The sequence below is a fragment of the Fundulus heteroclitus genome, chromosome 7, assembly GCF_011125445.2.
Source record: "Fundulus heteroclitus isolate FHET01 chromosome 7, MU-UCD_Fhet_4.1, whole genome shotgun sequence".
Lineage (NCBI taxonomy): Eukaryota > Metazoa > Chordata > Actinopteri > Cyprinodontiformes > Fundulidae > Fundulus > Fundulus heteroclitus.
In genome coordinates this window covers 34,676,193-34,692,252 of record NC_046367.1, presented here as the reverse complement: position 1 = coordinate 34,692,252, position 16,060 = coordinate 34,676,193, and the positions used below count along the sequence as shown (strand labels likewise).

Sequence of the window (16,060 nt, the reverse complement as noted above, 5' to 3'; positions counted from 1 at the left end):
ATTTTCAATCAAAATTTAAGACTTATTTTGCTTCCCAAGGAAGTCTAAAACAAGAACATGTGTGAGCTAGAGATGCCTTCTGGGAGTTTGATCACATTGAATTACAGCAATTAACAGATGGAAGTAAACTGGCGAGGGCCAAGTTGCAAATGCTACCCAAAGACATAATGACATAATAATCAATATGCTGTTTGATGGTTTGCCTCATGATCTATTTAGTATTAAAGACTTTCTTTCATAAACAGCTCCCACTGATGTCGTGAGCTTTCTTCAAAATGCTCAGGTATCGAACCATGTACATAAATTCATTAAATTTAAGAGTAAAATAAACGCTGAGCTAATCTTGACAAGGATGAAGTGCCATACCACTGGTTGCTTTTGAGAAAAAAGCCCTTTGCCCAAGGCTAATTTTATAACAATTTCTAATTTTCTTTGAGAAAAAAACACATTAAGAATACGTCATTTTTACTTGGGGGAATCACACAATTACACAAAGGGGGAAAAGCTTTTGTAACTATGTATTTTTTGCTCGTTTTCAATTTTCAGCCTGTTTCAAAAACCAAGCTTGACCCTCTCTGTCATTTTAGAGCCATTATGCTAAGCTTTGTCATACCAGCGTTCCCGCGGAGAACCCTTCTTTTATGAACGTGCTGAAGATTGTGACTGAGATGTGTTCCTGCAAATGGAGATACTTTGAAGTGTCAGCCGAGTAGAGCACTCAGGAAAGAGGACACCACTGACAAAGTGGAAACAATGGTTTGTTTACTGCATCAAGGGTAATAGATGAGCCCCCAGGTTTATTTTCAAAGATGATTGTTTCAGCTTTGATATCAGTGATGGATTTCAACATATCAGCAGCATAAACAAAGCACGGCAAAAGCAATAGGCAATGGGAGAAAAAAAAAAAACATTTTCAGTATGAACATACACAATTTTCTGCTCTATTCCCCCGTAAGATCATTCAAACGTTATTTATACCTTGAATTTAGAAGACGACGGGATAATCTCTGCAGAAAATCTGGGAAGAGGGATCTTGCCATAGGCATTCCCACATTGAGCATCTCCAGTAAATTTCCACATCATTTTAGGGTTATAAAAAGAACTATGACTGCAGATGTGTTGCATTTTAAGCACAGAAAACGTGCCTTAAAGCACATATACCATTGTAGTACAGCAGTGCGATTCTTGCACACTGTTTCTTGCTAACACAAATGTTGTGACATATTGGCTAGTTTTTCGTAATTATAATGCAGTCTTGTACATATACGTGAATTTAACCAAAAAGGCTTATGTAGACAACCAGTCTATTTAAAAGTATCCTTTTCATCTTAGTGTCATATGTTATAATAGGGTATTTAGCATGTAATAGCCAGTGTTCACTAATTATTATATTAAACTCGAGAAGGGAGCGTTTTATCTGATATTTGTCCGTAAGACATTGAAAGGAAAAATGTGAAGGGGAACATGCGTGAAATAAGATTTTTCTCACCTTTTAAATCAGTGTTTAAACAATGCTGGATCCCTCTTTCTAATTTGCAATGCTGTGGAAATTATTTGGAAAGTATTTGCAGGAATGACATTGTTTTGACATGTCGTAGAAAATGTTTCTTTTTTAGTGAGCAGTTTTCCATTTGGATTGCTTTGTTCTTCTGTTAGTTGTAAGCTATTTTTTATGTTTTAAATTCATGTTTTTTTATTCAATGATTAAACATTTTTGTTTTAACATATTTATTAGATTTAACTGGTTTTCTTTTTTGAGCCCTTTGCATAACCTATTGTGCAAATAGTGCTTTATAAAAATACGCTTGCCTTTCCTGTCAGACTGGTTTTTCATGCAAATATACAAAAGGTTATACAAATATAATCCTTTAGAAAACACTCTCATTTTGCCACACTGATCATTCTGCTCCGTGATTGCTCAGAAATCTGTTTATGATTTCTGTCACTTCTTAATTCCATTGCAAAATGAGAAAGTGATTATAAAAAAAACATTTTACATTTCGATTCAACTTAGTTTTTAAGACACATCTGCAGATCGTTTACGTCACATGAGAGTAAACCATTTCGCTCTGCCCTAAATACAGCAGGGCCCTGTTTGAGAAAGCTAGGTTAGTGGATATTCTTTTTCTGGGGAAAATTTGTACATACCCTGGCTTTTCCTTTTGCCCGTTTAAGAATACTCAGCAGCAACACACTACAGAGACAGCTGTATGTCACGCTGTCAGGAATGTTACTGTTGCTCTCAGTTATAGTCCAGTTTAAAGGCGTTCCGTAGTCAGAGACCCACAATATTAATAAAAGAACTACATAAAATGAAAGCAATAATTTATTCTGTATCAAATGTTGAGAATTCCAGCTCTAATTTTTCATTCACATGTTTCCCCCCCAACACTGTTAGGGCTACGGCACTTTACTTCATTGAAATATTGCCACATTTACTTCAACTTAAAGTATAAATATAACCTACATGATTAACATAACGTGAGGTTGGCACAAATTATACACCTAAAAGAAAATAATTTTTAGGAGAATGGGTGAAGCCAAATTCTGGCCAAAAGATGAATAAACATCTCAATTAATTCAATAACTCACACCATCCCATCATTAATTGCAAATGTTGATTATAGCCAGTTAATACGTTAGTTGATTAAGGTTAAACATAAGAAAAACTTCTAACTGGACCATACCTGATTAAACTGTATTTTCATATTTCATTGTGATTTGCCACCACATCCTGTTGGGTTGCACCTAGAAACGCAATCAATGCAACCCCGTTCTTTTGGTGTTGAATGAGTGAAGTGTGAGAATACAGCTTTAATTCTCCGTCAAATAACTCTCATATCACTCATGCACTGACTATTTATTTTAGCAATTTTCTGCCGCCAATTCGCTTTTTCTGCAGCAACGACATTGTTTATTTTTGTTAATTACGGTTTAATATTCTTCATATGCCTTCATTAAATATTTCTAATTCCACTTGAGGGAAAAGCGAACTTCAAGGCTTCTTATTTCATGCCATTGCCATGGTAAATCTCGTAATCTGCGTTCCATTGATCAGGGCTTCTTCCATGCTCAGGCTTAACTCAGGGTTGACAGGATGCTGAGTTTAGTTACCTTAGTATGACAGCGTGAGGTAGAACTACTCAGAGTAGCTTCTTTCTACTCAGGGTAGATCGTAATTCTTTCTGAAACGGGGCCCTGGTGTTTGTGGGTGTTAAGAGATTTTGTCATGTGTTATAAAGACTTTTCAGAGGGATCTGCAATTCAAGTAGTTCCTAATGGATCATTTTTCTATTAAAAGTTCAGACATGTTTTGGGTTCTAAACAAATCTAAAAAGAGAAAAAAAGCTTAAACTGTTGGGTTCTTGTTTGGATGGATCTCCTAAATTGCCCCATTCGTTGCTCATATCTGGTCAAGACTGTTAAGGTTATAAACCCTGGAATCATATCACATCAAAAAGAAAAGAAACTGCTCTGCAGGAAATATAGCTATGGCAATATTTTTAGTTCACTCTTTGTGTTCTTCTACTAAATGCAAATTTAGAAGCGGGAATCTATTGGTCCTAAGTTTTTAGTCAAGTGACTTTGGTGTTTCTCTGAAGGTTACTATGGAGAAATTAGTTTGATGGTCTACATTTATATTGTATTGCTGCCAATGTAGTCCCTGTAAGAAAATAGTGATGAAATTCTCAAAGTATTTGTGTGAATGTGTATTCATCAGAGATCTACTTAAACATGCAGTGTTGAGATATCCAGATAAAGGTTTTCCTGGTAGCCTAGACCAACTAAAAGCTGGTATTGGTTGGTCATTCCAATGGATTCCACGTCTCACAAGTCCATTGTGTCTAGTTAGCTGCTTTTTGACTGCCTGCATGCAGTTTTGTTTTCAATTCTATAAGGAAATAACCATTATATTGTTTTGAAGATTGTTTGTTATCGAGGAGAAGCAAAATACCTGTGCGGAGGCACACTACTGCCCCAGCTAACCAGGTGTGGAAAGGCGGGTGGTTAGAGGGGAAGTCTAGCAACAGAGCAGTGAGCTGGGCAGGGCTTTGGGCCGACTTAAAAAAACAACAACTACACAACTTTCTACTGTTATGGTGATCCCTTTGACAACAGGGCGGATAATCTAGAGCTTCAAGTGCATCCACAGCACCATAGTGAGTGATGGACTGCTGTGCTCAGATTGGTATTTCACCCCGCTCCCTTTGCGCACCTCGATCCTCACTTTGGTGAAGTCCGCTTCACTGAAGTGTATTACTCACAATTCATCGCTGCATGTGACATTTGACCCACAAGGTGAAAATACTTGATCTAAAATTACCTAAAATCATATTGCTGCCTTAAATAAATGACTGATCACTGGTTTTCATTTCTTAAAAGTTATTTTTAAACAGACAACTGTAATTTCCTTCTACAGTAGCAGCTGGTTTTACTTTTATTCTTTCTGATTTGTTGAATTTGTATGATCTATTTGCACTTTAAAATGTCTGAAAGCACCAAGTAAAATGTCTATTTATTGACTTTGTTTTATATGAAGGCGTGTTTCTGAACTAGCAACCATTTATGCTTCCTGTCAGCTATGTTGATTTTTTGTTTACCTCACAGCAGCTGTTGATGAAGTTGTAAAAAATACAATAAATAGTTGTGAAAAATATCAAATGCCTATTATTATTTTTGCCTATTTTCTGTAACAAAGCAATGTCATATCAAGGTGCTATAATTGATGAAAGGCACAAAACATATATTTTTAAATTATTTTATATTTATTTTGGGTATATATTTAACTATTATTTTCCATTCATTTCACATTTGTGGCAATACCCGCTCTGCTCAATCCTCTCTCTCAGTTCCTGCAATTTATTCCCCTCAAAACGATTGCTTGTTGCAATTTTAATAACTTTTACAGGAAAGATTGCAAAAACAGTGACGGCCACATCAGTTTTGGTGTTACAATTATGACACAGAGGTGCAAATCCATGACATAACCCGTAGTGTACCAATCCTCCTGTTTTGGACACTTGAAACCTGCGCACCCGAACCCTTAAGTGCACTTCCACTAGGTGCAGCTTCATAGAAGTGCATAGGGTATAGTGTGAGTATTGGGACAGGGCAAAAAACCCTTCCAGTGTAGCGTTGGCTGTTTAGTGTAGCGTTCGCTGTAATTCCCCCACTGAAATGCAAAACTCTACATTAGACTCAAGTCTTTTAAAGCCTATAACAAATTGTCTTTCAGAATTGTGCTTTTGTAACTGCAATCACATTCTCATCATTTCTGACCAGCTTCCATGTCCCTGCTGAAGAAAATCATCTCCACAGCATGATGCTGAGACCGCCATACTTTACAATGCATCTGGAGCAGGGGTGGGCAATTATTTTTTCCATGGGGCCACATGAGAGACAGGAAATGTTGTGCCAGGGCCGGACCAAATGTAAATAGCATTGTTTTGACAAGCTAGTAATTATATGTTAAAATTAAGCAATGAAAAGCGAAGTTGCCTCACAAAAAATGCAATTTATATGTGATCATTTTATACTCATATTAGTGAACATTTTCAGTCACATTCACTCCAAAACACATTCAAGGAGTTTCAAATACTGTTGGGAAGTGGTTCTTAACAGACTAACGACAGCACAATATGTCTTTGTACTCCAAACGAGATGCATCATATTGGACTGATTTTGAGAAAAAGGTTTCCAAAGAAGCTTTTGCTTACATGTCTTTGTAGTACAACCACCTTATTTGGTATTTTCAAAAAAAAAAAAAAATGTTTTTGTTCAGTGAGAGAAATCTAGTCTCTCCTGGGCTTTAACTAGTGCATCAAAGTCAGGTTGAATGTCTGAGGCGGAGATGTGAAGCACAGCTGACAGATGCTCATCAGTGGGAGAGGATCTGTACCTGGATTTTGTAAACTTCATCACTGAAAATGTTTCTTCATAAATGTAAGTAGAGCCAAAGAGAACCAACATCTTCTGAGCACGTCTCCTAATGTTTGGAAAGTTCCCCTCCTTGAGAGAAGAGTAGAAATCAAGCAGAGATCCTGACTTAAAGTGTGCCACTAGTATTGCATCAGACTGCAGGTCAATGAGTTCCAGCTGAACATCACTGGGTTCAGCTGGAGGTAAAGGGAGAACAAACCATGTGCATTTCATTTCGTTGTGACACCAGCCAGTCTGTCCCATTTCAGTTCACATGTGTCCATGCATCCTTCTTGTCATGGTTCGCCTGGACAACGGGACTTGCTCAAATGCTTCTTTTTTTTTTCCCCCAAGGCATTTTAGTGCTGCAGAGTCCACCAAACACTCTTTACTGCTTACGGTTTTTAGCGATTTTGTGGGATATTACAAAGCTGGTCTTAGTTGCTGCATCCCTGGACGTGTGAAGGTTGGTGAAAAAGCCTTGCTGCTTTTGCAGCTTAGCAAACAAAGCTTCCGATGTCCGCGCCTTTTCAGCATCATTCAAGTTTCTGTATTTCTCCGCGTGTGTCGTCTTGTAATGCCTGATTCAAATTGTAGTCCTTAAACACGGCGATCTGCTCCCCGCAAACTAAACACACAGCTTTACCTCTGACTTCTGTAAATAAATACTTAGTTGTCCAATTTTTGTTGAAAACTATTTTTTTAGCACGAACAGACATTTTTCAGGGCTAAAGTAGTGTGGTGACCTGCTTGTAACAACGACCCAATCATGCGCACGCCATGATGCGTCATTACGTACGTGAATAAAAATCAACTTCAAAATAAAAGCATAGCAGCTTCGAGACATTCATGAGGTGAAATAGGAAAATATGTTTAGTTTGAAATTTCTAATTAACCTTAGACAGGCCATATGTGGCGGGGCGTACAATGCCCAGGTCTGCAAAAGGTGTGGTTTGACTTTTACCTCACATGATCCTCACGTGGGCTGTACAATGCCCAGGTCTGATCTAGAGTGTGCTGTTTTTTTTTTTTTGTTTTTGCTTTTTTGCTACTCTCAGGTTTTTAAATGTATGTAGTCCAAAAAAGTGTTTCAGTTGCACCTTCTTTCATGTGTTCAATCTGTCCCCTACATGGCTGGAGGCACACTGCAAACAGGACTTACACTAGACATTCCAGATTTTTGGAAAAAGAAAAAAAATGGAAAGAAACCCCTGTATTGTCTTTTTCCCAACCTGACAATAGCAGCTTTTTAATTGTAGATGTCAAGAAGTAAAGAAGACAGACACACACCCCTTTAATGTTGATTTAGCAAATTTATTAATCAGTACTTTTTGGCCTTTATGTCCAATACTCTGTAAGAACAATTCTCAAGTTTTAATCTTGTACTCCTTAGGGATACATCTCCCCACTTTGCTTCAAAACGCTCAGCTTTTTTCATCAGATAATGCACAATTGGTTGTTTTAGTCTTTTAATTATCTCGGCTGCTACGACTTGTAGATTCGAGGGAGTTAGGCGATAATTGCCTGTTGGCTCATCGCAAAAGTGGCTTCTTCCACATTAATGACACTTTTCTATTTTTATTACAATGCTGATTCAAAAGCTTACATTTAAATAATTATCTTGCTCATACTACTAAAGTCCCTCTGCTGATCAAAACATTCTAAAACTCTAAGTAACTTAGGATTTAAGGAAAATTGCTTTTTAAAAAGGGAGTTTTCCGTGGAAATCAAGAGCAGAAGCTCAAGTTACCCATTCACCGTGTAATAGTTTAAGGGAGCAAACTTGCTGACACAAAATGCGCATTAAGAACATTTTAGTCAAGACGCTTAAGCATGAACGAAAATGCAGCGCAGATTGCTGTTGAAGAACACCCTACCATCTTTTTCAGTGCTGCACTTGTTCTTGAGGAGCTCCAGGATGCCTGCTCTGACCTCCGGGGTGAAGGACTCGTAGAAGTGGTCCCTTCCTGTGATGAAACTAAGCAGACTTTCTCCAGTTACGCTGCTCTGGTCGAAGCACTCTGTGATGTCGAAGCTGTTGGGAACGGCGTGATCCTCAAATTTAAGGCCCAGGTCCTTAAGGGCGGCAATGACCTCTCCCGATGAGCGGTACTCATGGACTTTTTCAACACACAGCTCCTTCTTGTAAGTCTTCCACAGGATGTCCCAACCGCTGTTGGCTGAATTGGTAGAAGAAGAAACAAAAAGATTATCCAAAACGATAAATCTAATTTCTAATCTAATTTTCTATTCCCTAAAACGTAGAGAGACACTTAATAATTTAAATGTTGGCAAATTCCAATTCTGAGGCAAACCAGTCAGTTTCAGTCTGCTTACCTGCCTCAACAACGATCATGAGACTGCCACTGGTTTTCAGGAGGCTGTGGTGAAACTTGATACTTTCAGCCAGGCTATTTACATAGTAGATCATCTGATGAAGGAAGGGTTCATTTCAATAGATTAAATGTCTTTTTCTTCCCTTTCGTTTTCATTCATATTCACAATTTTTCACATTGCAACCTCCACCTTTAATTGTTTTTTATTTGGATCTTACTAAACATACACAAAGTAGCGTATGCTTTGCAATACACAAGGAGAATGATGTGTGGCTGTCAACATATGTTACAAATAAAAATCTGAAAAGTGTGGTGTGCATTTATATTTCGCGTGACTGAATCAATACTTTGTCGAACTACATTTCCCCGAAAATATAGGCGACTCTTTTAATGTGTTTCTACAGCTCTGCACATCCATAAACCTGTAGTTTCTTTTTTTTATTGCTCAAACTCTGGCAGATAAGATGAAGAGTGATTTTAAACATCATCATTTGAATATTGCCACAAATTCTCAACTGGTCTTTATTGAAATACATTAATCTCGGTACGGTTTGATCAAAACAATTCAAGCATTGCTATGGTTGCATGTTTAGGGGCATTGTGCAGCCAAAGGGTGAACCTTCACTCTATGCTACATTAGCCTACTTTCACAATGTTTCATCATGAAATTGTGTGTTTAGGGTTATGTGCAGTTGGTTTCCCACCCCGCATGGTGCGTGGCATGCTGCCCAAAAAGTTTAACTTTGCTCTCATCTGACCAGAGCACCTTTTCTACCTGCTTGCTGTGTTCCCTGAATGGCTTGTGGCAGACTGCAAATGTTTTTTTTTAAATGACTTTCCTCTTAAGATTCATCAGAAAGGGCCATATTTGTTGCAGAGTGGAAAATTAAAATTAAAGTTGTCCTTACAGCAGATTCTGCCATCTGAGTTGTGAATCTCTGCAAAGAACAGTGAGACGCTAAAAGTTTAGGTTTTTGTTTTATAACCTAACCCTGCAACACTTTCATCACTGTTCTCCAAGAAACCTCTAAGGCATTCATGGAACTACTGTATTCATAATGAGTTTAAATTACACAGAGGTGGCCTCTATTTACTAATTAGTTGAACTAGATTGTATTTAGTGTATCAGAAAAACGGGGGAATAAACACATATGCATGCCACACCTTTCAGGTTTTATATAATATAAAACATTTGGAAAACGATATTTCTTTTCAATCTACTTTACTTTTGTGCACTACATCTAGGCAAGAGGTAAACCAAACTGTGTTCCACAATACCTGAATCATGTGTATGAAGTCAAATTTCTTTAGGTCTCCCTTTGCTTTCACTTGCTTCTCATAGTCCTCACTGGGCATGATGTGCCAGGAGAACTGGATCTTCTCAAGGTTTGGAGTCTTGGCTACCAAAGCTTTCAAAGTATACAGATATGTCAGAATGTATACACACTGCTCTTAATTGTTGGTTTAGTAAATATAGGATCAAATGTAGAGGTAATTATTTTAAATTAATACATACTGCATGAAACAGAAAAAGAAAAAAAATAAACAGATCAGAAGTCGGCCACAAAAGACTGATCAGTGCATCTCTAAAATGTTGTAGTTATTTTATATTGAATAAAACAAAAATCCTGCCATTAACAACAAAGCTGAACATTGTCAATAATTACCTTTGAATTTGTCTGTGAGCTCAGAGCTGCCCTCCACGATGTCAGCCGTTATGGGAACAGAAGGGAACGCCGACTGCAGAAGCGAGAGCATCTGGGCATCCAGCTCACCTGGAGCAGACCATAAAGCTTAAATGTTTCTAAATTAAATGGTGCAGCTTTGCTTCAAGCTGGACATTTTCTTTCTAGAAGGGCAAAACACCCTTGTCATTTTCTTTTTGCAATTAGCTCTTGCAAGTGTTTTATCAAATTTGTTTTGCTTGTTTGCATTTGGGGGAATTGCTGGCTTGCTTCAGCAATGAGTGAACTTTCAAAATCAGCGGTCATTTATTTGTAGGACAGAGGCAGATTATAGAAGAGACATTGAGGATGTAGGGTAGCATTTTTCCTTTGTTCTGCCATGGACGATTAATTTTTAGGGTGTGGGGGCATAATAAAAAGGAATAAAAATGAATCTGTTCCACTTTAATAAAGATTGTTAGCATTGTAAATGATGATGAGAGATATATGTTAAATATAAAAAGGACATATTTGCTTTCTTTCTTATCAAGTTAATTATGGGCAGTCTGCTTTATAACCTTGAATATTAACCGTTGGTCGATATTGATCTGTGAATGTGCTTGGATAAGTCATTCAGGGTGTCGTTTTCATGCATTCTCTGTACTGCACGTCACAGGTTGCCAATCAATGCCTTTTTTTGAATATCATGTAACTCCTAGTTTAAACCAGCTAAGTTTCATTACATACCTCCGCCACTCCCAACACCGAGCACATCCAGGCTGCTTTTTCCCGCTCCAATTCTGTAAAACACAAATTGTTTCAAAAAAAGAAAAAAAAAAAGAAATCAGCTAAAATACTGCACTCTGATAAACCCTGGAGATGCACTAATCAATTGGATAGAAATGGGAATTTTCCAATTTTCTCTTGATGAGGTGTGATCATTCATCGGAATGTCAAAATATTAAAATTTGTTTTGTTTTTTTAAATTATTATTCATGAAATGAACCTTTTTTATCTAAACCCCACAAACATAATGAACTTGGATACCTTCTTTAGAGTTCATATAAAAACAGATATAGGTTATGCACATACAAATCGGGAGAAACAAAATAATTTCATGTTGGTTTCAAACTGCACTAAAGCCCCTGCAGCGCATTTTTAAAAATATTTTATGGATTAAAAGGAAGTCTGGTAAAATAACACGAATCCTATAAAAATCAGAACTGACACTGGGGATCTGAAATTGGACTGGAAGTCCAATTAGTGAAAGCCTGATGGGTGCGCCCAAAAATGAAACACGATATTACAGCTGGGATTACCTGGCTTCATTTCACTCTATTCAAGAATGAATGATAAAATAATATTTGCAAGCTTTTTTTTTTTTTTTTTTTTTTTTTTTTTACGGCCTTTAAAATCTCCCTCAAAGTTCATCGCATAAGTGCCGTGCGCATGTGCCACGGCCTTGAAGACAACGAAAATAAGCGAATCAGATCGTTGTTACCTTTGAAATTCTGCGGGCAGAAGGTTTTGGAGAGACTTGAGAATGGCTTCGTGCTCGCCGGACTTCTGCAGGTAGAACTGGAAATGGTTGAAATAGACGCCCTCGTAACAATTGTGTTTTTCTTCTGCACTCATGACTGCACCCTGTAATTTAAACAAGAAGCGAACGCTTTCATTCAAAGCAGAAGCAACTTTGACTCAAAGAAATTTTAAGAGTTACCTTGAATTAGTTTATTTTCGGAAAGCAGGAACAAGATCGCAGCTTCACTGTTACGTTGCGTGGTGACAGATCTCCCCTCCCAGGATGGCTGGTCATTACCAGTGTTGCCAGATCTTGAAAGCGAAACTATCCACCAGCTCTATGAAGACAAGCCCAAAAGAAGCCCAGCAAACAACCCACCACACAATACAGAGCCTATCTATCTATCTATCTATCTATCTATCTATCTATCTATCTATCTATCTATCTATCTATCTATCTATCTATCGCTCTCTCTCTCTGTATATATATATATATATATATATATATATATATATATATATATATATATATATATATATATATATATATATATATATAAGAGAGGGATAGATAGATACAAAAGAAAAAGCAGCAATCCGCGACTCACCCAATTTTCAGGCGTGTTTAGAAAAGAACAAGCTCAAAGTCGCTTAGAAGACGCGGACCTGGCAACCCTGGGACATGTTGCGCAACTGTTGAACTATGTCTCCCGAAAATGTCGCAGCTGCTGCTGTACGAATTGACTAAACAAAGTCCTTGCATGGTTTGGTAATCGGACGGTCGTATCAGAAATCAGTCACTGAAAACAAACTAAACGGTCGTCTCATTTTCGTCTTAAAACACAAAGTGTTTCATTTGGATGAGATCAGTTTTATTGTTTAAAATTCGTGTGCGTGAAAGTTTAGATTGTGTCTGACTGGCTCTTCAAAAATCAGAAAGAGAAAAGAAAATTTGGCAGGTTTTAGAAAATTATAGTTTTCCCCTATTTTGGTCATTTTGTCTGTATTATTTTAAATATGGAAAGAACCAAAGGAAAAACAACTTGTATTTCAGTGTAATTATTATTGTTTTAGGTTATTCTTTTCTTCCCTTTTGGTTTTTGTTTTTCATTGCTCTTTCCTGATATGAGACATTCATTTACCAAAAAGTTCCCCTTTTCTCTGCTTTGTCTGTCTCTTTATTTTACAGTATCCTGCATTGTTCATATAGCCTAAGAATTGATGTATCATGCAGGGTCCACATGTGAATCTGGAAACGCATACATTTTATTCCAGAGATATGCATGGCACGGCTATGCAGTGTCACAGGTGTTAGCTGAAATCCTGGGCTCAGGTCTTTTTGCATTGCATTTGCATGTTGTCTCATAGCATGTAAGGTCCCACAGTCCAAACATAACAACTCCAACCGTTATTGTGCCCATAGACACTTAATAGGAAACAAATGAGTCGCCAAATTAGTTGAAGAAATAGCCTTGTTCATACAATTTTGTTAAAGTTGTTGCCAAAAACATTTATTCTTAAATGTCACTGACTAAATAAAAAAAAGTGACTGTTCTGTCTGACAAAATATGTGTTGCCTGATTTGCTGCTTATTTGTACATTTCACATTCAACAGCCTTCAACAATATAAATGAGGTGTTAGTCTTGCTGAGGTGATTCTTGGGTGATGGGTTCACCTGGATGTGAAATCAGTTTCCACTTAAAGCCCTATTCGACCTTTTACTCCCACAGTCTGATGGGAACTTGTTGAACAATTACAACCTTAGATTTTCATAGTTAAAACACCAGTGAGCAATGTTCCTCCTAATTTTTTATGTGTCTGAGCATACACACAAACTCCCTGAGCATTCACTTGACCTCTGTGAGCAACATCGCAGGTGTTCCAGTTTTATTGCCATTAAATTATATACATTTTCTGCAGTGAGATTTAGCACAAGCATATGGTTCTGTGCAGCCTGGCTTCTGTCAGTCTACTCCAGGAAGGCTGTGCTACCAAGAAAGCTCACCACCGCCAGGGTGTGAATGTGTGCATGAATGGGTAAATGAATGACCAGTGTAAAGCACTCTGGGGTTGTCAGATGATTTATTTAAATATTCTCAGCTCAGACATCGCTTTTCTAACACGAGGGACCGCTCTCATTTCTGAACAATTTCTTTGTGCTGCTCTTCGTTTTTATGCCAATGGCAGAAAATCTGTCAGAGGCAGCTGTATGTCACGCTGTCAGGAATGTTACTGTTGCACTTGTTGGTCAGAGACCAACAAGATTAATAATTTATTCTCTATGAAATATTGGCACTTTCCGCTCTAATTTTCCATTCATATATTTTAGTTTCCATTCATATATTTTTTCCTACCAACACCGTTAGGGCTACAGCACATTTCTTCACTTCAATAACACCACCTTTACTTCAGCTGAAAATATACATATAGATTAATATAAAGGCTGGCACAAATTAAACACCTACAAGACAATCAGTGTCAACTCTTTTTTAGAAGGATGGGTCAACAATGGTGACAAAAAGATAAACATATAATTAATTTCAATAACTCACACCATCCCCTCATTAATTGCTTATGTTGAATATGTAGCCAGTTAATGCTTTAGTTGAGGACGGTTAAGCATAAGAAAACTTAACCTTACCTGATTAAACTGTATTTTATTTTATTTACTGCGCAGCATTGATTTGCTGTGCAGTGTGCGATCGCGCAGGCGCGCAGCTCAGAGGGAACACTGGCAATGAGTCCTATTTTTAGTACCTATGAAGTTCAGTATTACTGTAGTATCTGTGGCGTCTCTGCGTTTGGCCCCACCAGATGTCACTGTGGAGCTCCATGTTCACAATAATCAACGGAGTATGATTGTTCTTTATAGAGCAATATTGTAAAAAAGACAGATTCCCTTACGAATAAAATTCTCTAATAAAAATGTGTGTCTATATATCCAAGTCTGCCAGAATACTAACAACCTCAGGAGGCTTAACCCACTTGAGGCCTTTTGATATTGGGGCCAGCCCACCAACGCTCGTTTAAATAATGGACATCTGAAATCGCAGTGCGCATGCCCAACACGCTCTCAGTACGTTTACATTCTGCCTGATTTATTTGTATAGCACACTTCATTTCAAGGACAATGCAAAATTCTTTACATGATTAAAACATTGAAAAATAAAAACAGAATAAAAGCAAGTAAAAAAACTGTTGGAGTAGAAAATTTAAACAAAATAAAACATAGGAAAATGGAAACTAAAAGCAAATATTAATCTAGTGTTGGTTGTCCTTGCTAGCTCATTGAAGGATTTATGCAAATCTTTTTCTGTGAGCCTTTATTTGTAATTTTATGTATAAACAACTGTATAAAATACTACATTTTATGTATACTCTACTATCCTGCAAAGTTACTCTACTATCCTGCAAAGTTACTTTATATCCTGCAAAGTTACTGTATTTATCCTGCAAAGCTACTTCATTTATCCTGCAAAGTTATTTTATTATCCTGCAAAGTTACTTTATTTTCCTGCTAAGTTACTTTATTATCCTGCAAAGCTACTTTATTCTGGAATCCACTGCAATTCACTGAAATTCTTAAGCTGTATGCAAATGAAATTTCGTTCTGTACGCACTCTGTGCATACAAAATGAAAATAAAGTTTGTCTAAGTCTAAGTCTCTAAAATTAAATTACATTTAGCTTATATAAAATGACATGTCTAGTGTGTTGGTTTATGCCAGTTTATGTTTCATTTAAAATTGATCAAAGTCAGGTTGTATGCATCACAAACAAATAGTTGCTGCAAGTGTTAAGTTTTTATGCCCCACACATGCCAGAGACGCCACTGATTACTATTTTTGAGAAGTTCATTTTTTTTTTTTTTAAATCAAAGAGCTGCCATGATTTTCCCTCCAGTAACCAATGTCGCCCTGAAGATGGTGCCAGAGGTTCACACTAGTGTCTGAATCCTGCTGGGATTTCTCTTTTCCTTTGAGTTGTCGCCAACATAATGCCCATTCAGCCATTCAGCTGCATGGATGAGCAGCGTCAACTTCTCAGGAGAAAATTACCGATGTGAGAGGAAGGTGAGGGTGTGATGAAAGAACAGCGGAGGGCATTCAGCAACAAATTGTCACATGGTGGGAAAAATAGCTGCATGATGCCAATAAGCACGGTTGATAGTGAGGACTAAGTGTTTCACACATTTTATTCTCTCTGTATATATTTTTTTCTATTCGGTAACCTAGGTTTCTGTTTTGTTATATCTCATAGATATATGTCAAAGTTTTTTTTTTTTTTATTCTGTGTATTGGGAAAAAAAATGTTATGCTATGAAAAGACCCTTTTGGTACAAGAGAAAAATCAGGTCTGTTTAAAAACAGCAGCGCTCCAGCTACTGGTTGCTCAAGTGCAAGCCGCCATAATTGACAAAGACTCATGGATAGGTGCAAAAACATTTTCAGAAAAACTGAGTGAAAGTCCGGTTGCCTCCGATTTAAGCCTGTTTGTTGTTGCGATGACCCGGATAACTGAGGATTTGCACAGGTATGAAATCTCAGGTATTTAAGCAAATGGCTGCTGATCAATTCATTGTTATTTGATCATTAAGATGAATCAACATTCAATCAACTC

General features: G+C 37.3%; 1 protein-coding gene across 1 annotated transcript; it reads right to left on the bottom strand.

Moving 5' to 3' along the window:
• Positions 1-7,212: 7,212 nt before the first annotated feature.
• On the bottom strand, positions 7,213-11,756 carry LOC105919210 (histamine N-methyltransferase A). Its single transcript, XM_012854482.3, has 7 exons — positions 11,640-11,756; positions 11,421-11,563; positions 10,667-10,719; positions 9,923-10,030; positions 9,534-9,664; positions 8,257-8,350; positions 7,213-8,099 (listed from the first exon to the last, which is right to left on the bottom strand). Exons 2-7 carry the CDS (start codon positions 11,552-11,554, stop codon positions 7,747-7,749), a joined length of 873 nt encoding a protein of 290 aa, XP_012709936.2. The 5' UTR covers positions 11,555-11,563; positions 11,640-11,756; the 3' UTR covers positions 7,213-7,746.
• Between the last annotated feature and the right edge of the window lie 4,304 nt (positions 11,757-16,060).